At 40.6% G+C, this 20,828-nt stretch overlaps 3 protein-coding genes across 11 annotated transcripts in view; 1 reads left to right on the forward strand and 2 right to left on the reverse strand.

Annotated features, from left to right (window-relative positions):
• Positions 1-281, reverse strand: part of PRORP (protein only RNase P catalytic subunit) — a 53,548-nt gene extending 53,267 nt beyond the window's left edge. For both annotated transcript variants that reach the window (XM_075151648.1, XM_075151645.1), the window contains exon 1: positions 12-281. The gene's annotated coding sequence lies outside the window, so the exon portion shown is untranslated. The remainder of the gene's footprint in view (positions 1-11) is intronic.
• PPP2R3C (protein phosphatase 2 regulatory subunit B''gamma) lies at positions 274-19,632 on the forward strand. 4 transcript variants are annotated; one of them, XM_075151658.1, is made up of 13 exons: positions 274-421; positions 1,201-1,328; positions 2,491-2,595; positions 3,204-3,316; positions 4,145-4,242; positions 7,578-7,648; positions 8,396-8,528; positions 9,690-9,745; positions 9,819-9,894; positions 10,572-10,708; positions 12,391-12,528; positions 15,603-15,662; positions 16,382-19,632. In XM_075151658.1, the coding sequence occupies exons 1-13, from the start codon at positions 289-291 to the stop codon at positions 16,568-16,570; spliced, it is 1,437 nt and encodes a 478-aa protein (XP_075007759.1). In that variant the 5' UTR covers positions 274-288; the 3' UTR covers positions 16,571-19,632. The 4 variants fall into 4 exon arrangements, with proteins under 4 accessions (XP_075007759.1, XP_075007760.1, XP_075007761.1 ...); XM_075151659.1 differs by having other exon boundaries at positions 384-467; XM_075151660.1 differs by lacking the exon at positions 274-421 and adding an exon at positions 426-504.
• The window catches only part of LOC142082910 (signal recognition particle subunit SRP54), a 35,537-nt gene continuing 32,841 nt past the window's right edge, over positions 18,133-20,828 (reverse strand). For all 5 annotated transcript variants that reach the window (XM_075151657.1, XM_075151655.1, XM_075151652.1 and 2 more), the window contains one exon: positions 18,133-20,420. In XM_075151657.1, coding sequence (XP_075007758.1) covers positions 20,205-20,420 — 216 coding nt within the window. In that variant the 3' untranslated portion in view covers positions 18,133-20,204. The remainder of the gene's footprint in view (positions 20,421-20,828) is intronic.

Raw genomic sequence — 20,828 nt, forward strand, 5'->3', positions numbered from 1 at the left:
GATGGGCCTACCTCGCTCGGTGCGCGGCGGCCATGGGCAGCGAGGCGCTGCGAGGCGCCGGCAGGGAGGCGCTTACAGCAGAAGCGAACACGCGCCGGCCAGGGCGCTCGCCTCGCGCTCGCCCGGAAGCGCTGCCGGGCCCGCGTCTGGACTGGGAGCCAATCGCGTCTCACTGGGCTGGTCGGCACGTGATCCCGCGCGCCCTGTTAGGGCGGATGGGGTTGCTCCGCCATATCGGTTGCGGGCACGGCGCTCCGAGGGTCAGGCGCGTCGGGCAGGGCACCGCGCATGCGCGCGGGTCCGGCCGGCCGGAGCGCGGCGGCTGCGGCGGTCACGTGCCGCCGGGCGCACGGGGCGGCCGCCGTGGGGGGGATGGACTGGAAGCGGAGCCTGCGGGGCCGCCTGGCCGCCCGCTGCGCCCGTGAGTGCCCCGGGGCCGGGGCCGGGCGGGGGAGGTGCCCCCGTGGGTGAGCGCGGCCGCTGGTGCCCTGCGGTGACAAGGGGGTGCGGGGTCCGGCCTGGCGGGGTGGCGGGGCGAGCGGCGGCCTGTCCGGTGTTGCTTTCGTTCCGCGAGGGCAGGCTGCCGCGGGGGCCGCGCGGGTCTCGGGCTGGTTCTGCGGGGGAGCAGACGCCCCTGTTCGGGGGATTAGTGTCAGTAGGGGCGGGGCTGAGGAGCACCGAGGAGCCCTGGGGGCGTTGGTGCTGTGAGGGCTGGTTCGTCTGCAGCGCGTGCCCCTGTGACAGCTTTGGCTGGCGTCTCTTTATGCGTGAGTGAGGCCACGGAGAGCTTGTGCGGGCGTGTAGTGACACCCCTAATGCTACAGGGTGAAAGGTGATGTGATGCCGCTGCTTGCAGTCAGCAGTATCTTAAAGAGTGCTACCACCATAAAACAAGACTGCTGCTGCTTTGTCAGTCATAACCAGGTATCTGTTACAATCGCATACCCTACAGAGAATCAGGTGTGTACAGTTACTGAAAGAGGTGCTTTGTAGATACTCAAATAGAGTGTGTGACGTATTCGATGTATCTGTTATATAATTTACACAATAGGCCTGTGCTCCATTCATTTCCACCCAATATTTGTGTTACTAAACAGCATAGCTGTATAAGCCTCAGCATTAACTCCTTTTTTCAAGCTCTTTGTTACATTAAAACTCTGCTTGGAGAACAACACAAAAATTCTTTTCTGTGTTAATCAGCCAAAAAGAGCGAACAGGAGCTAAAAGATGAAGAAATGGAATTGTTCACAAAATATTACATGGAGTGGAAAGGAGGAAGAAAAAGTGGCAATACGTCATATACGAATATACCACGCTTTTACTACAGGGTAAGTGAGGTATCCAGATAAACTTCAACAAGAGGCTATTCTGTGTTATAAAGTTGTGCTTATTCAAAGGGACACTTCAGCTTCAGATGCTTAAGTAGATTGAAATGTGAATGATGTGGATTGCTGAGCATAATTTTTTGTTTTGTACAATTGTGGATTTTGGCAGTTTCAAATAATTTCTAAGCATCTCATCAAAGGCCATGAAATAGTTTGCTAATCAGGCGGTAGGCTTGGCTGTTTACTAACGATAGGAAGTCCTCTTTCTCTTCCAGAGAAACTTCCTGGTTTAACTAGATTTTAACATACCAGTGTTATAAATATATATCTTCCTGTTTCTGCTTAATCACAATGGGATGTGCTTCATGAAAATGGTGGGTCATTGGTCTTGCAGACTAAAGATAGGTCTGTTGCTTGCATCATCCAGCAGAAATGCTTGGTCTGGCAACTTATGTGTGAGGTGAATCAGATTGGGATGGGGGAATATGGGAGCAAAAGTTTGACATTTTGATATTGCTGGCATTTGTCAACTTGACCGCTCAGCTGCTGTCTTAACTTCGCGTGGTCCCATATTGCTTAGGATCATAAGCTTCTGCCAATTAAGTTCTCAAGTACCTATGTTTCAGTTGATGAATACATATGCAACCATCCAAGTTCTGGTAGTGCTGTACAGTTTTGCATGTAAACATCGGCACAACTTTCACACTAAGTGTTCTTTCACCTGTTTTGTTGGCCAAAACAAGTCTAGTAGACATTCACGCATTTGAGAGTCAGGCCTACCACAGAACAGAAAGTGCTTCTCTCTCCTGAGTAAAAACACGGTAGGAAATGTCTTTTATGTGTGACCCCTCCTATCTTGCAGCTGTGGGGAAAGTGCTTACTGGATGGGTTATCAGGTATGAGGTAGGTCTCTGTCTCTCATGTTAAAGATGTCCAGCTTTAAATAAATATTTCAATATTGAAATACTTTGAGACGGTCTGCAAGTGATATGCCTGTAGAAGAAGCAGGTACCACACAGCATTCTGGTAGATAGGTCGTTATTTTCTGTCAAGTGAACAGCTTCATCAGAGTGCGTGAGTCAGGACTACCTAAGAGTACCTGCCAGATGTGTGGTGTTTGAATGCTACCACTATACAGAAGATTAAAATGCCACAATATTTCTAGCTGCCAGCTGAAGATGAAGTCTTGCTTCAGAAATTAAGAGAAGAATCTAGAGCAGTCTTTCTGCAAAGAAAAAGTAGAGAGCTGTTGGATAATGAAGAGCTGCAGGTAAGAAAATATTTTCTGTATGTTTCGTAATGGCTTCTGAGAAGACTTCCTCTTTCTGCAGAGTTTGATTATCTCCTGTCTGTCCACAGAATCTTGTGGTAAGGTGCTTTGTATATGGGCACATTGGCTTGTTGTGAAGTACTAGCTAAAGCTGAAGTGCTGCATAGCTTGGGCTCGTAATGTCAGTGTAAAGCTTCCTCGTTATGATGTACATGAGGACAAAATCAATGGCTTCTGGTTTTCCAGCACATTCCCACAATTTCTCTAGTGGGCCCAGAAGAAGAAATAAGTTCTGTTTACATATCACTGAGAGAGACTGCAAAGATGGTTGAGTTTACTGCAGTGCAAAGACAAAAGGGATGTGACCCTAGAAATCCTAGTGAGTGAGAGAGAATGTGTGTCTGTGTGTGTGTTTAACACCAGTTTAGAGCAGTGAAAATATCACTTGCTTGCTTTTCTGGCTGAACTGATGGTGTGTCCTGATTAACTGAGATAACCTTGCAGCAAAACCATGTTTTTGCTGCATTTCTCAGATGCCCTTACATGTCTTAAGAACACTGACATCTCTAGAGAGAAATCTTCTTAACCAAATATAAATGCCTTTTAAGAATCTATGGTTTCTACTGGACAAACATCAGACATCACCAATGATGGGGGAAGAAGCAATGATCAACTATGAGAACTTCTTGAAAGTTGGTGAAAAAGCTGGACCTAAATGCAAGTAAGGCTTTCGTCTCTTGTGTGTGCTTACTTTGGCTAAACCTAAGTGCTGCTGTAACTTTCAGTTGCTAAAATAGACGGAAACAGTTTAATGGTGAGATAAAATCATGTCCATGTAATTTTTGATGAACTAGTTGCTTTATATCCTTGCCAAGGTGTATTGCCCTACATCTCTGAGGGAACTTTTGATAGAGATGTCTGCAAGAGGGGTACTGCATCCTTTTGAAGAAGAAATTCTTACCAGCATGAGCATTTTTATTATGTTAGTGGCCAGTAAACAGCACATTTTGTATTTGAAGAGGAAATCATGTCTCCAGTGATATTGCCTAACCTTCCCTAATATCTTCTGATGGAAAATTTCCTACCAGATGTTCCGTGTACAGCATACAGTGAATATTCCTTCTTTACGCTCCTGTTGGAGACTGCTTTTGTGCACGTAGCTTTGTGATTGGGTTTTGGGCAGAAGCAGATTAGTTGTCAGTATTGGCAGTTCCTTTTATATGCATATTGTTGTAGAAGATTGGAAGCTACCAAATATATTGTACTAAAGAGAAATTAAGTTGAATGAAAGCTCTCAAAAGTCCCACATCACTGAAGAGTCTCATGAGCAGCAAAGGCAGCTGCTTTTTATTGAGTTTACCATTGTTACTTGGTAGGATCCCACTTGATGGGTGTAGTGTAGCAAATTAACATCTTTGAATACACAGAACACATTCTATATTGTTAAACAGTATTTTAAAGTGTTTGTAAGTTTTGGATACTGTAACTGCATCTGTCAGTGCAGTGTAATCAGATGCATAGAAGTAGCTTTTGTGTTTATGTTTTACAGGCAGTTCTTCACAGCTAAGATCTTTGCTAAATTACTCCATAATGATCCCTATGGGAGGATATCTATCATGCAGTTTTTCAATTATGTCATGCGAAAAGGTTAGTTGATACTTCTTCTGTGTTAATGAGAAGTTGTTTTATTTTCAAGGCTATTTTAAGTTTTATTAATTACTTGCTGTTCTCTTCAACAGCAGTGAGATCTAGCCCTTGATTGCTAGTGCTGTTTTCCTGGAGGCTTGGGATTTTTCTTCCAGTTACTAGGAGGTGGGAGTTCACCCTACCTCTGAAATCCACCTCTCAGCCAGAGATAGCCTTGATCTATTTGTTACGTATATTGTCATTCTGATTTCCTTTATTCAGGCAGTATTGTGAAGAGCAAAACAGTAAAGTTTAGTGGTGAGTGTGGTCCTAACCGCTCTGATCAGACTGTGCAGCAGATAGCTTTGTTTGCTGTTTTTCCTTCTACAGTGTGGTGTTATCTATGTTTTCTAACTGTGCTTGTCAAATATGTCAATATGTTCTTGTGCTTGTCACTATAGCCTCACCATGTTTTCAGCTATTTTTTTTTTTAAATAACAATTTTTTTTTAAATAACAACTGAAAAATGCAACTTTTTTTTTTTTAATCTGTATTAGATCTTATTGAAAAAGATGAGGCTGGCTGGCTAGCAGAAGGGAAGGTTGCCTCATTGCCTTGCCCGCTGGCTACTGTATTCTTAGGTCTGGTAGAGCCTTCAGGAGGGGAGAATGGCACCTTTCCCCAGAGCAGCTCAGCTTGCTTAACTTAAAAACTTGTGGTGCAAGGGATGAGAGATGTGTTGAGCAGGAAACCTGGTGAGTAGACATGCAGAGAATGCAAGAAAGGAGTAATAGGCCCATTTGCAACGAACAGCAAACCCAAAAGCTGCAGGATAGGAGACTTGTGAAGAAGTCTGTGAAAATTGTATACATTTCAGAAAGGCCTACTGTTGTGGTTTAACCTCAGTTGGCAACCAAGCACCACACAGCTACTCGCTCACCCTCCCTGCTCCCCGCCCTCCCCCGCCCCGGCGGGATGTGGGAAAGAATCTGAAGAGCAAAAGTAAGAAAACTTATGGGTTAAGATAAGAACAGTTTAATAATTGAAATAAAATAAAGTAATAATAAATTGTAATGAAAAGGAAAATAACGAGAGAGAGAGGAACAAAACCCAGGAAAAACAAGTGGTGCAACCCCTCACCACATGCCAACTGACACCCAGCCAGTCCCCGAGCAGCGATTGCTGCCCCCCTGGCCAACTCCCCCCAGCTTATATACTGAGCATCATGTCATATGGCATGGAATACCCTTTTGGCCAGTTTGGGTCAGCTGTCTTGACTTTGCCCCCTCCTAGCTTTTTGTGCACATGGCAGAGCATGGGAAGCTGAAAAATCCTTGATTTAGTGCAAGCACTGCTTAGCAACAACTAAAACTCAGTGTGTTATCAACATTATTCTCATGCTAAATCCAAAACACAGCACTATACCAGCTACTAGGAAGAAAATTAACTCTATCCCAGCCGAAACCAGGACACCTACCCAGATGGACACCACAGATTCTTTCAGAGCTCTTTATTTCGTTTGTTTCACCCAGAAGTTGTACGTCTTGTGTATTTATGGTGATACCTTTTTTCTAAAAAAAAAGCAACAAAACCAACAACCAAAAAACCCAACTAACCAACCAAAACCAAAAAACCCAGCAAATTTAGAGATAGGAAACCTTTTGGCATGTCCCATCTCAATCAGATTTCATTTTCACGCTCTGGCCAACGTAAGGTCCCATTGTAGTGTTTGTTTGCAAGTCCCTCTTGGGTCAGTTGAATAAGGATCCTTGGTTTTGCTAGCTTACAGCATTAGAATTGCCTAATAAAGTTAGCCCAGTAGCATGTCTGTGCAGTAGCTGAGATAATTTCTATTGTCTGTTGTACAGCATTCCATATGAGGGCTAAAGACCAGGCCAGGTACTAAAGGAAGAAAAAACTTAAATTCCTGTAGGAACTTTCAGTTAATACTTTAGATTGTAATTAGTGATTTCCATCTGTATTTACTGCTAGATGTCCTTCAGTGTGGCACTGAAAGGAGAGGAAAGTAACAGATGATGAAGGGAGTTACTGTGCAGCTGCTTGAGCTGATCCAAGTTGGGGTAGCGCACTCCCACATTTCACCTTGTTTTGATGACGCTCCTGCAGCGGAGCGGTCAGCCTCCGGAGTGGTGCTGCAGCAGGGGAGAGGCCATATTGCCCTGAGCTTAAAACATCTTAAACTGCTGTGCCTCGGGTGTGTGATGGTATTTTCTAATCAGCTGAACTCATTAATGAGCTTTTGGGGTTTTTCTTTGATATGCTTGTTAAGTTTTAGGAATAGCTGTATGTATTCACATACTTGTGCTGAACACGTAGCATTCTGTCTTTCTCCGTCCTACCTCCATCTGTAGGATTTCCTACAGTCCATGGATTACAGCCTTTCTTCCTCTTTCTTAATGATCTACACAGTCCTTTTGGGAGGGCACGAGAGACTCTCCCCCTTCAGGAGGAAAGCTGGTCAAGTCTGTTGGCTTTGTCCAAACAAGTCAAGCTAGTAAAAGCGTCTTGAATCACTTCAGGGTGTATGATGCACTTACCTTTAAACTTAGCCAACAAAGAAACAGCATAACCGTATAACCTCTGTCATCTCTGAGTGATATTTAGTCCATCTTGACAAACACTTACCTTGAAGAGACGAAGCGCAGTTTGTATTTCGTAAGAGGAACTTTTAAACTGTTTCTTCATAAAATGCAAGTTAAATTTAACATGGAGTGTGTGAATAGTAGGTTTTTATGCCTAATCTGTACTCCGTCTCTGTTACTGTGCTTTAACAATGGCCTCAAGCACATTGTCCTGTAGATGGTCTGATTAAGGCGTCTTCTCATCGCAAAAATAGATGCTTGTGCTATTCTAATTCTCTTGTTGTAACTCAGAAGTGAGGGCAGGACCTTTGGCTGTAGCTGCAGTGTCTCATGCTGCACAAGGGGCTGTAGCAGTCTGACAAGCAATCTGCATATGACATTGTACAGCTGTTTTTAATGCAGTGAAAATGCACTGCTACACATATCTCTAGGTCAGCGAGAGAGAACAAATCCATATGATTCCATGTGCCAGATAAAATGTGGTGTCTGCTCATTATTATAAGTTATTATAAGTTATTATAAGGCAGTCTTGGCCACAGCATACCATATATCGCCAACTTAGAGACTGAAATGGTGTTTCTAAGCAGGGCTGGTACATGTCATGGCTTTGCTTAAATCTCAGAAAAATGGGAAATAGAGAGAGGCACTTAACATCCAACAGTGCCCTGGGCCTTTAGAATAACTTCAAATTTTGGTGAGGCCTCAAAAAACCCCTAGGTTTCTTGCATTGTAATTCTGTTTTCTGTTTTACAGTATGGCTTCATCAGACAAGAATAGGTCTCAGTTTATATGACGTGGCAGGACAGGGCTACCTCAGAGAATCAGTAAGTAAATTCTTGATTAACTTAATGTCTGTCTTTGCTCAAACAACAGAACATCAAAAAGGCTCCAATTTTCTTCCAGTCTTGTCTCATAAAAGCTTATATCATAATCTAGGTTTGGAGTGGGCACATTTGTTTGGATAAATAGCAATCTCTATATTCTAGAGATTTGGTGGTGAGAGTGCTGCTAGCCTTTTTAAAATATGGGTAATTCTCTGAAAAAAAGATCGTAGGTATCAAGGTTTCATGTCATTAGCACTTTAGTAGATTTAGTAGGATATAGTAAAAATCACAAAAAAGGATGGGTAGAGTGGGCCTCAATGAATTATTCTCCTGTTCTAACAGGAGTTAATATTATAAAATAAATAAGAAGGTTCTAGTTACCACTCTGCTTAAAAAAGGTCTATTAAAGAATATTCAGCAATAGGATAATCCAATTAGGAGTTATGCATTGGTATTTGAAAAAGGTACAGTTGAATGCATTTATATTTACATGTAAATATCATCTACTTTGTTAACATTCTGCTTTATTTGTAGACTGTTTCAGTCATGGCATCACATGTGCATGTATGTAACCTAGGATTTCTTGCACAGAGACAGAAGCTTTTTTGCCTGCTTTCATGCTCTTTCCTGCATTGTTGCAGGATTGTATTTTTAACAAAATATACTTGAAAGCCAGGGTGGAATGTAGCAAACATGCAACAACAGTAGTGTTTAAAGCTTGTTTTCTTTTCTTTCTTAATTCTGCAGGATTTAGAAAACTATATTTTGGAACTCATCCCTACTTTGCCACAACTGGATGGTTTAGAAAAATCTTTTTACTCCTTCTATGTCTGCACAGCGGTTAGAAAGTTCTTCTTCTTTCTGGATCCTCTCAGAACAGGTAGGTCCATGTTTTAAAAATTCTGAATATGTCGGAGTATTTTCACTTTTAAAATGTTTCCACTGAAGCTACTTGTGTTTTCAAAGTAACACGTAGTTGTCTTTGCAGGCTTTTGTTCAGCAATCTTGTATTTGAAGATTAATCTCCACTGAAGGCCATGAGTCTTTACGTGGGTCTAATAATCTACTTCTACAGCTAATGAATTTCTATGAGATAGCCATCAGCTGTGGCCCTATAGAGTTACCTCCTAGAAACTGACAAATAAGATATTGTTTCATCATAATGCATCGTTAGCAGTAGCTAATTTTATAAGTGTTTAGGTGAATAGAAAACACAGTAACTAACAACAGAACTGCTTGGCAGAACATCCACAGGGCTGTGGAAATGCTTAAGAATGCTTATTGTGATGTGCTTCTCCCGTGACTAAATTTGCGTGCACCATGTAAACTCATTAGAAAAGGTTTGCAATTATGGCTGCTAATCCTTATTACAGATGTAGCTCCCTTGGACAACAGTTTGCTTTTTCATATGCCCTTGACTTAAGTCACAAACTGCATGTGTTCTCAAGATCTAGCTGTGCCACTCGAAGACATCAGAGTTGTGTGGGCAGCAGCCTCTGGCAGAGGTAATTACAAACATGTAGAGAGAGGGTGTGTGAAGTTATAATGCCATTATTTTGCACAGCTATTTGTGCAGTGCCTGTGCACCAGTCAAAGCTACACCAGCAGAAGTGCATTCTGCCACCTTGGCTTCGTGTCACGTCTGTGGTTTCTGAAGATGTAAAAGTATCACATCACTTAAGAGACTCTGTTATTCCAACAAATGTTTTAAGCATGCTTTGTTTGCATTTTTATTTTACATTTTGAGTTGATGTTGAACACTCGCATTTTTTTAATACCGTTTTCTGGGTTTTAAGGCCTCAGGATAACTCCTCTTGTGCTAATATCAGGCTAGTTTTATTCCGTCATTTTAAAAGCTATTTTTATTTTATCTCTTAAATTACAGCCTTATCGTGGATGTTAGAAGTTGGTTTTTTTTTGTTTTGGTTTTTTAAAAAGGCATTTTTTTTCTGCTCAGAATACTTCATACCTAAATGATAACAGTCAAATGGATGTGTTAGGTGGGCGACTGTTAAAATGTCTTTTCCTTTTCTTGCTGCAGGGAAGATAAAGATACAGGATATTTTGGCTTGCAGCTTCCTGGATGATTTACTGGAGGTAAAGATCTCTTAGCATACCCTATTGTATTTTAATTTACTCTTTCTGAATTCTAACTTTGTGTTTCACGTAGTTAAGGGATGAAGAACTTTCTAAAGAAAGTCAAGAAACAAATTGGTTTTCTGCTCCTTCTGCATTAAGAGTTTATGGTAGGTTCCTTTATATGTGAACGCTTTTTTTTTTTTTGCCCTTTTGTTTTTTTTTCTTCTCCTCTCTACCTTGTATGACTTAGTCACATTCTTAGTGTTATTTTTCCACTGTTTTTCTCCCTTTAAATCCTCCTTGTAACTTGTCTTTTCAATTCCTGTAGCCATCCTTTCAGTATATCTTCCTGACTTTCTTTACAGTTTCAGTTCTCCACTGTTGCTCTTTACCGTGGTTTTATCCTCTGTCATTTTGTGCTTGTTGCACAAGGTACAACATTCCTCTGTAACCTTTTATTTTGACTGTTCTATTCATGCTTTTGCATCATCTTTAGTTCTTGTTTTTTCATGCTTACAGCAGATCTGTTTAAAATAATATGCTCTTACCCTTCTGCTCCTTTCTCTGTATACACAGCCTTTACTTTTGAGCCATTACCTTAGAGTAGAACTATTAACACCTCATTATGGGAATCCCGCTTCCTCCCAACTCCTCCCATGTTGTGTGCTCATTTATGATGCTTTATGAATATTATTGTGGGTCTGGCATATTCCCACTTAACTGTATTAACTTCATGATGAAAATTAAATTAATGTTAAAAAAGTGCTAAATTTTCTTTTTCTGTTGAAACACTCCTTTGCTGATGTAGGTATATTATGTTTCACCCTCTGTATCTCCTCCCTAGGCCAGTACTTAAACCTTGATAAAGATCACAATGGCATGCTCAGCAAAGAAGAACTGTCCCGGTATGGAACAGGGACTCTGACCAACATATTTTTGGATCGTGTCTTTCAGGAATGCTTAACGTATGATGGTGAAATGGTAATCACATATTTTCAATTTGTTCACAATATAAAAGCTTTGGCTTATTGAGACGGGAAATACGTCGTAATCAGTATCTTTATTTTAAAGAGTAGCTTGAGGTAAAGTAACTTGTGTTTATCATTGTGCACACAAATGACCATGCAGCAGATTAGAAAATTAATTTTCTTAACAGCAATGTGATCGCAGCATGACTTAAAGGCATGTTGCTTGTTTTGAAAAGCAGAGGTGACACAAAATCCAAACAGCCTAGGATAAAGCTTCGTGTAGATTCAGTAACATAAAGTGCATGTTGAAAAAATGTATAGATGTAGCCATGCTTTTTAGTTACACATAATTCTTTAAAGAGAACCGAAGTGGCACACTTGAGACTAGTGCAAGTTAGCTAACCTGTCCACTTCTTCATGAAGACCACAATGGTTTTTGCTGTAAGCTTTCCATAGCTGTGAAAAATGGGGACTCTAACTAAATTAGAGTTAAAATAAAAACTTATATGTATATTTATTTTGAAAGCTTTACTTAACGTATTGCTACTCTTCTTGTCTGCATTCAGATGACTGAACTCTAAAAGTGATTAAATTACAGATTCACTATACAGTCCTTCTGCCACCTGAGCAGTTTTTTGTAAAATCCACGGAATGATTGAGGTCATGAGGGGTCCTCTTAGTTGCCCTTTGCTGGACCTGCTACAGTAGGTCCGTCTCTCTCTTGTACGGGGGAGACCAGAACAGGACCCAATGCTCAGATGTGGACTAAGCAATTCTGAGTAGAGGAGAAGGATCATCTTCCTCAACTTGCCAGCAAAGCTCTTCCTAATGCAGCTCAGGATGCTGTCGGCAGCCTTTGCTGCAAGGGCACGTTGCTGGCGCATGTTCAGTTTTGTTGTCCATCAGGACTCCCGGGTCCGTCAGTGCAGAGCTGCTTTCTGACTAGTCAGCCCCCAGCATGTACTGGTGCACGGGCTTATTCCTCCCCAAATGCAGAATTTTGCATTCCCTCTGTTGAACTTGATGGGGCTCCTGGCAGCCCATTTTTTCCAGCCTGTCAAGCTCCCTCAGAATGGCAGCACAACTCTTTGGTGTTTAAGGTAGAGAGGGTTATTGTGTACATAGGACTGAAGGATTTCTGTCCTTGTCACAACTATATCTTGTTCGGGAAACCAAGAATCAGTACTAATGAAAAAGAAAAGCGTGATACATATTTGTGATGTCTAGTAATGCTTCGACAACATGATTTGCTAAACTACCTACTCTGGTCTAAAGATTATATACTATAATTGGCCATATAGTTCACCGTTTGGTAACGGTAGGCTTACTGCCACTGCATGTTTGATTTGTGGTAATGAAAACCTTTTATATGTTTTTTTTCACTAGTTGGGTATGTTCGGCAGTCTAAAGATGTATTAAACATTGCTATATAAAGTGTATATAGCATGTTTAATTTGGATCTATGCTTGGAATCCTATTTTACCTCTAAAATGGCAGGATTTCCTATTGTCAGCAGTCATTAAAAACTAACTTTTCTGTTCATGTTGGTGGTAGCAGCCATTTTCTATTTCACGTTGTCTTTTTCAGACCATAGACTGATCCCCCACAATGAAATAGCTGCCAATTATAAAGTTCCTGCTTACAAAATCAATTTAGAAAGAAGACTGTAATAAACATGATTGTATCTACTTTTAGGACTATAAAACCTACCTGGACTTTGTGCTTGCATTAGAAAACAGAAAGGAGCCTGCAGCTCTGCAATATATTTTCAAACTGCTTGATATAGAGAACAAAGGATACCTGAATGTCTTTTCTCTTAATTATTTCTTCAGGGTAAGTCTCTTTATACAGGTAGGTCATTTTCTGTGTTTATAGTGTTATAGCCTGTGTGCTTCTGCATGCAGATCTGCAGGAAATCACTTTAAATTACCAATACCCACTGGGAGGCTAGTAACTACTTCTAAGAAGATTTAAAATATTAAAAAAAATATTCCAAAACTTGGAAAGAATTCAAAAGGTATTTTCAACATTTTATGTGCAGTTGAAATTAACTGTTTTGATTTCGTTTAGGAAAAATATTTTCTATTGATTTTTTTTTTTTAAATTGAAATTGTCCTAAAATTGCCTAATGATTACCTATTAAAATCTCCTGTGATGGTTCTAATTGGTTATTGCCCATGGTTTTAATTTCCACTGTAATCCTAAAATTCAGTAGAAGAAATGAAAATAATGACATGCAGTGATGGGCCTGTACAGCTGTGGGATTTTTCATTCAATATATTGATTGCAAAAAGCTTCTTGCATTTTTCATATTCTGTATTTTTACCTGTTGCTCCCAGAATAGATTTAAAATAAGCTTAAATTTTTGTAGTTGCTGTTAAAATTAGCCTAACGCTTGTAAAATCTTTCTCCAAATTGTTAGTTGTATGTGAGTGTTTTTTTGTTCTAGCTTGTGGTCGTTTTGGTTTTGGGAGACCTGGCTGTTTTGGTGTTTTGTCTTGTTTTTTTGATAGATACCCGAGGTATCTTGGGAAGGGAAATGTCATGTTGTAAAATAGTATTTTTGCTGTGGATGGTTTAGGCTGAGTTATGAGGGTGATGCTTTTTTTCATGTACAAGATCCCTTCAGTGATGTCTCTTCAGACACAGGGACAAGTACTTCAATTTTCTTTATGTGGATCTTTGTATTATAACTGTAAAAATAAACAATGTTGTACTTAGCTATATGCTCAAAGAATGATGAACAAGGTACATACTTTATTCAGCTCATTAAGTAAAGCATTCAGGCCTGCTCAAGGCATAATCTTATATCCACATTATTTCTAGATTGTAAAAAGTCTTCAGCTGAACGTGAACTTTGATAGTGACTACAACCATATCATTTTGTAAAAATAAGACTTCTTATCTGGAATACCTTTTCTAAAAAGGAAAGGCTTTTTCTTTTTTAAAAACAAACAAACCCTCCAAAAAACCCCACAACTTTTTTTTCTTTTAGTGCCTTGGAACCATCAAATAATTTAGGGTGGAATGGACCTTTGGAGGTCCCCTGCTGCCATCATCTGCTCAGAGCAGGGCCAGCTTCATGGTTAGGTCGCATTGCTCAGGGCCTTGTCCGGGCGAGTTTTGGGTGTCGCCAAGGAGGGAGACTCTACGGCCTCTTTGGGCAGTGTGTTCCAGTGTCTGACTACCCTGACTGAGATGACTTTTCTCCCCTCACCCTTTCTCCCATCTTTGTGTAATTGGAATGCCTCTTGCTGCAGTCGGTGTCTGCTGCCTCTTGCCCTTTCACTGTGTGTCTCCAAGAAGAGTCTGGCTGTGTTGTCTCTAACCACCTGCTGGGTAGTTGAAAATAGTAATGAGATTTCCCCCACCACCCCAGCCTTCTATTCTCCAGGTGAATTAATCCCCATCTCAAGCCTCTCCTCTCAGCTGTGCTGTGCTTTAGCCCCCCAAGCATTCTGATAGCCCTCCAGTGTTGTCCCAGTGTCCCACTGGTTTGTCAGTGTCTCACAAAGGGGAGCCCAAAGCTGTGAGGCTGCATTTGGAGTACTGTGTCCAAATGTCGAGTCAGGAGGAATAATCACTTCCCTGAACCTGCTAGCTGTGCTTGTACTAATGCAGCCCAGTATTTATCTGCCTTCATCACTACAGGGGCACCCTGCAGGTTCTTGTTCAACTTCTTGTGCAGCAAGACCTCCAGCACCTTTCCTGCCAAACTGCTGCTAGCCAGCTGGCCCCTGGAGCTACCGCTCCAGGCTTATTCTGCTGCAGGTGCAGGCGGGATTTTTGCATGTGCCTTTTGAACTTCATCATGAACTTTGTTTAGTAGTTGTAGCTGTGTTGTATGCTTGATGGGAAACTATTGGGCCGGGACTTGGCAATACTAAGGATCCTAGAGAAACTAAGGAATGACTCATCTTCTCTGCCTGCTTTTACAGCTCACCATTCCCACCACTTTCTCCACTTCAGTTCACATGGCAGTAGCATTCAGGGAGGCCAGGGGCCATATCAACTGTCTCTGACTCTGATTTTAATAAAGGATGTTAATCTACAGTTCTACATTTTACAAAACCATGAATGTTAGTGTTGTCATAGTACATAAGTGATTCTAATACGAAAACAATTTAACAAGGTAATTCTACATAAGCTACTGTTGCACAGCTATTTTTGTGCATGTCTCCTGTTACATACTTACCCTATGGCTTAACTATTGAAAAGATTCCTCAACTACAGCAGATGCTTGATCATACTCCAAAATGCGTCCCTCCTTTAAACTTTTGGAAATGGAATGTTCTGAGTTTTCCTTGAAATCAGAACGCTTCTTTTTGGCTCTGTGAATAATTGGTTTTCTGCTAGCGTAAGTGTGGGAGTACCTTCCATGCATGGACAAATGCTCAAATAGACAATTATATCATCTCGCTCACATTATTGTTTGATCAACCAGAATACATGTTCCATTTTCAAAGTAATTGAAAGTGTGAGTAGCCACCACTGCTTTGTCTGTCTGCTGGTTGGTCCTTTCCCTTCTCTCTTTCCCTAGTCTGTATTTCACAGTTTGTCAGAAACTGAACCTTCTGGTTTGAGTGTATTACTGTCTTAAGCTTTGCGTGTTGAGTGATAATATTCAGGTGTCTGCATATCCCATTTGCAGAGTGCTCAAACACTGGTCATAATGAAAGTTGGATTCCTACCATATTGACTAAGAACGGTGAACCTAGAGATGCGTATCATTGATTATGCTTTAACTCACCCCTGCCTCACTTGTGGAAGAGGATTGATTGCAAGCTGTACCATGAATGCTTCGTTACATGGCGATACAGCTTAAGATGCAGAAGCATTAAAACAGTTTCATACAGTGTCAGTATAATACTGCACTACCTATTCCTAACTCTTCTTTTTTTTCCTAGGCTATTCAGGAACAAATGAAAATCCATGGACAGGAACCAGTTTCTTTTCAGGATGTCAAGGTCAGTTTTACTGAACAGAGTACTATGTGAAATATTTGAATAAGCATTTCATAATTTACTTATGTTATATCGTAGTTCCTAGGTTGTTGCATATTTACTTGCAGAGTAGCAGAGATGATCTGACTTTTCCTGCTCATAGGTTTGAAAATGTCTTTCTATTCAGCAATTGCTCTGTAAGAAATCTGGTACACAACTGTTCTAGTAGTTTCCTTACTAATAGACAAAGTACCTGTTAAATACATGTTGCTGTGCCTTACATGTGAAGATACTTGGTATGTCTATTTTATGGTTCAGGATCATCCTCGGTGCGGGGGCAGCAGACTGGTGACTAAAAAGACCTGTCTATAAAACTCTCTTTATTACTGCCTACTTTACATTTAGGAGTTTTAGTGCTTAAAAAAAGAAGTACAAGAGCTTCTATAAAACTTAGCTTATACAAGCCAACTGAGTTTCATGTTGCCACTTTGAGGCCAAAGCCTCCCAGAAAATCAAATTCTTATTTGAGACGTGGGAGCTGAGCACACTGATCCTGTCTGTAGCCAATTATTGTGCTTTGTATCTTGAATGCTTTGGGACTTAACAGCTTTTTTTTTTTTTTGTAAATCGGTGTGGGTGGCAGTAGTTACCCAAACATCATTCTGTATATGGTATAAAGTAGCTGTTATTCTGCTCATTAATGTGTGGGGTTTTTTTCCCCAATTTTGACTTTTCTTTCATAGGATGAAATCTTTGATATGGTGAAGCCTAAGGATCCTTACAAAATCTCCCTTCAAGACTTAATCAATAGCAGTCAAGGAGACACTGTTACCAGCATTCTAATTGATCTGAATGGGTTCTGGACATACGAGAACAGAGAGGTCCTTGTGGCAAGTGATAATGACAACACTGCTGATGTTGATGATACGTGACTTTTGAACAGGAGCAGACTGTATCCATAGAGATATCTCAATCTGACGCACCAACTGCTGGAAGCTGGGAACATTCATTATTCGAATCAATGCCTCTTCCATTTTACTTCCCTCCCCTTCCCCCCATGCTGCCCCATACAATATAAAATGTGGTACATACAGGAATCGCAGAACTAATTTCTGAAACCAAAAAAGCAAGTGTTGTTTAAGAGGTAATTTTTTTTTTTAATAAATATTTTTGAACTTTTTCCCTGTGTACTGAGCCCTATTCTTATTTGAATACCCTAGTCTAAATGAATTGACCTTGAAGTAAGGATGTGGTTCTTGGTATCTTCAGCACTGGCCTGTATCCACTCAGCCATCCCAAGCCTCCCACTGCATTCTGTATGGCTTCCTCTAACGATAGCACTGTTGAGCCTTCTGCTGTAAAGGCAAAAGTCTTCAGTAAGAGGTAAAGAGTTTAGGCCTTTTTCTTCTATATGTGTCCGGCTTTAAGTGTCTAACAGAAAGGATAAATAAACAACTATTGAACTGACGGAATAGTTACCTAATTCTTAAGAAGTTCCTTACAGAAATAAAACTGCACTAGCTTTAGGTCTAGTTAAAACTAATTCAAACACCTGTATGAAGGCTTTCACCAACTTAACCTCCTGTGCAAGTATTTTATGTAATTTAACTTAATTGTACAGCTGAGCTACAGTAGTAGTTAAAGCAGTGAAACTCTTACTCTTTAACAAAGCTGTAGAAAAGTTTCAACTTTCAGATAAAACTGTGTCCTGGTTTCGGCTGGGATAGGGTTAAATTTCTTCCTAGTGCTGTGTTTTGGATTTAGTATGAGGAGAATGTTGATAACAACTGAAAACATCAGTGTGTTGCTAAGTGCCCTCCTAGTCCAAGGACAGCTCCCGTGCCTACTGACTGAGCTAGGTACACAAGATGGGAGGGAACATAATCAGGACAGCCAGCCCAGCTGGCCAATGGGGTATTCCATACCATGTGACGTCATGCTCAGTATATGAAGGGTAGGCCTGATCCAGGAAGTACCGATCACTACTTGGTTATCGGTCAGCGCGGGTGGTGAGCAATTGCATTGTGCATCACTCATTTTGTATATTCTATCATTATCATTATTATTTTCCCTTTTTCTGTTCTATTAAACTGTCTTTATCTCAACCCACGAGTTTTTCTCACTCTCACCCTTCTGATCTCTCCCTGTCCCGCTGGGGGGGGGGGGAAGGGAGGGAGTGAGCGGCTGCATGGTATTTGGCTGCCTGCCAGGTTAAACCAGGACAAACTACAATAGTTCCAGGCCAGAGGTGGTTGCGATCCTGGATTATTTATTAGTTTGAGGTAGTGCTGAACACATTGAGTACATTAACAAGTACTACATGAGATTGTAAGGAAGGGGCAGGCGTAGTATGATATTTTGAACTTTCGTGCTTCCACATTCTGCCAGGATGTGTCACTCAGTAAAGATGAAAACAGTGAACAGGCACATGTTCCTGCCTGCAGGCATAGAGTTTCAAAGACCACACAGTCTTAAAGGAAAAGCCATGGCCAACTTCCAGTTCAAGAATTATATTAAATATAAAATAACGAATTAATGCATTTACAGAAAAATTAAACCATTATGAAAGTAACCACTTTCATACAGTTTGCAAAAAACTGAAGGAAGGATTAAGTTAAGGCACAGTGAGTAATATAGTGTTTTATACAAAGAAGTTCAAACCCAAGGCAGTGAGAGCATTTCTGATGCAACAGATAGGGAGAGGAAGGAAAAACCCAACGCAACTGACATCATTGATTTCTTGGCAGAAAACAAAGCATCCTTCAGCTGTAAAGGTTTTACTTGAGCTATGTGAGGCTTTCTATTTGACAGTATAAGAACTCCCAACAAGCTGTTTTTCTGTGTATTCCCCAGGTGTTGAACCAAGCTCTCCCTTGCAGATGTTCAGGGCTAAGTAATGATTTTACACAGCTGTCAGCACCCTCTGTCTTACAACTCAAAAAGAGGCAAAGAACAGAGTACCAAAACAGATGGAATAGAGCTGATGATTGAACCCTCCTCAGAAGACTTTCTATAGCGCTGGAATGCTAAGGGCAGATGAGAGGAGAAGGCATTTGTGCTCTACAGGACACTAGTTCAGCCAGAGGGTTGTCTGAAATACAGACCTGAACTCTGGAGACGAATAGCCAACTTACCCGGCCTCTGGTATTACCTCAGGCTCCTTAGTTAGTTGGGAGTGGGACCAAGGCCAGGGACATAGGATGATACCCAACACAAAATTTCACTGAGGACTATTTTTTAAATTTTTTTTTTAGAAATCTCAAGGACAGAAGTAATGTTTCACATGGCAACTAGTGCAGCTTCTCTGCCCCTTTATCTACAACGATGCTCTATAGAAAATGACTGGGGCACTGACATCTGATTGTCGCAAAGTAAATCATTCACCTTTTACAAGCTACAAATAGAATGGCCGTCATTGCTGTAAAATAGCCTTAACTGGTATTTAAAAGCTCTGGAGCTACCTGCGTTTCACTTAGACAAAAATAAAAATTACTGTTGTTGCAGTACTGCAACAAAGTGTTTTGTTTATTTAAGAAAAAGGAAGAACTGTAAGTTTGGTTTTGTGATTTCCAGTTACTTACGTATTCTGTGCTAGAGGGGGGGAAAACATCTGCAGTGGCACATCCCTTCCTTATTGGTAATTTAACATTAAACAAATAGTCTGTTTAGGTTAATCAAGTACACTGACTCAGATAATCTATGTCCAAAAAAGTTTTCACGGTTCTAGATTGGTACCGTACATAGTGTCCAGTGCATTCAGTATAATTTAGCAAGGCTTTAGTTTATTTCCCAGGACCATTCAGAGCATGTAAAGTATTCAAGCAGGTGGGTCTCTTAATTCTTGGACTTGGCGTGAGAACATCTTACACTGATGCTAGTTCTGTACTTTGCTACAGCACTGAATGGAGCAGCTGAGCACTAGTAGCCTCCAAGAGTGCTGGTACTTGTTAATAAGTTCTTAAGCGTGTTTACAGCCTCCTTTAAAGTTTTTTTTTCATTAAAAAAACCATCAGTGGACCCTTAAATCTAATTAATACTAAATCTAACATCTCTTGTGTTAAACAACAACAGAAAAGAAATACATGCATACAATAGTGACAATAAATAGGGGAAGTCAGACGCTATTATAATGACTTGTGAGTTACAGGATATTCATTCCTATTAATCTATTCATAGAGAGCCGAGTTGCAAACAATGTGCAAATCAGAAATAGGTGTTTAGAAGTAGGAAACAGCATTGCATCTGCAATCCACAGGTGTTAGAGACACAGCAATTCAAAGAAAAGACATTTTTACTTGCTTTACACAGAAATTAGCTCACACATTCAATTTTAGATCACATGTTTGTAGTGCAATTTTCATTTTAACCGAAGTGCCAATTTGGCAGAATGCCTCAGCCTTTATTAGGCAGACAGACGGAACAGACACCGCCTAGCTCTCTCCTGATCAATAAGAATGCTAGAAGTTGTATTTCACTGAACGAGTATAATCCTATTTTTCCTGCTTCTTATAGCCAGATTGTGACACCTGACACTTCCTATTTCCTACATTATACAGAGCTTTACACTTAAGGAGGGACAGGAACTACATCTTGTTTAACATTTTCCCCAACAGACTGGCAATCTCTCTCATTTTCGAAGTTTACGTTCACGAATGAAGTGCATGCTGTTGCTTCAGGCTGGTCTGTCTGGACAAGAGCTTCAGCTTGCAGCTTGTTCTGCTGTTCCTGATGCTGTCTTTCTGCTTCTTCTGACATCTTGTTTTCCTGTTCCTCCTCTTCCTCCTAAAAATAGATAACCAGATTTGTAAGCTACTATTTACCACTTACTTACATTCACCTCAAGTCCTTCCATAAGAGCATACCAGTTCCTATTACAAGGCAAGGATCTTTGTTCCACTAGAAAACAGTCACTAGTTGATCATAAGATGAAGTATATTCCAGAATCCCCATTATAGAAAAAAAAAATCACCAAAAGTGAAGGATTAAACTGTGTTAAATAAACACAGAAAAAGCGTCACATGTCTAGATAAGCAGTTTTTAGTCAATAGCAATAGTGATAGGTCTACCTCCTCTAAAGCTTTTTCAGCTCTTAATAATAAAGAGCTATCAAAAATAAAAAATAAGTAGCAAAGCTTTAAATGTTTCCCATCTCTTCCAAATGAAGATTATTAAGGGTTTTTTTTGTATAAA

This window comes from Calonectris borealis, chromosome 5 (assembly GCF_964195595.1).
Source record: "Calonectris borealis chromosome 5, bCalBor7.hap1.2, whole genome shotgun sequence".
NCBI lineage: Eukaryota > Metazoa > Chordata > Aves > Procellariiformes > Procellariidae > Calonectris > Calonectris borealis.

Bases quoted from the DNA above. Each gene is read 5' to 3' on its own strand.
- PPP2R3C (XM_075151658.1), top strand. From the start codon at position 289: ATGCGCGCGGGTCCGGCCGGCCGGAGCGCGGCGGCTGCGGCGGTCACG. The intron at 7,649-8,395 runs GTAAGTAAATTC...TTAATTCTGCAG, and splicing joins AGGGCTACCTCAGAGAATCA to GATTTAGAAAACTATATTTT. The intron at 9,746-9,818 runs GTAAAGATCTCT...TGTTTCACGTAG, and splicing joins TCCTGGATGATTTACTGGAG to TTAAGGGATGAAGAACTTTC.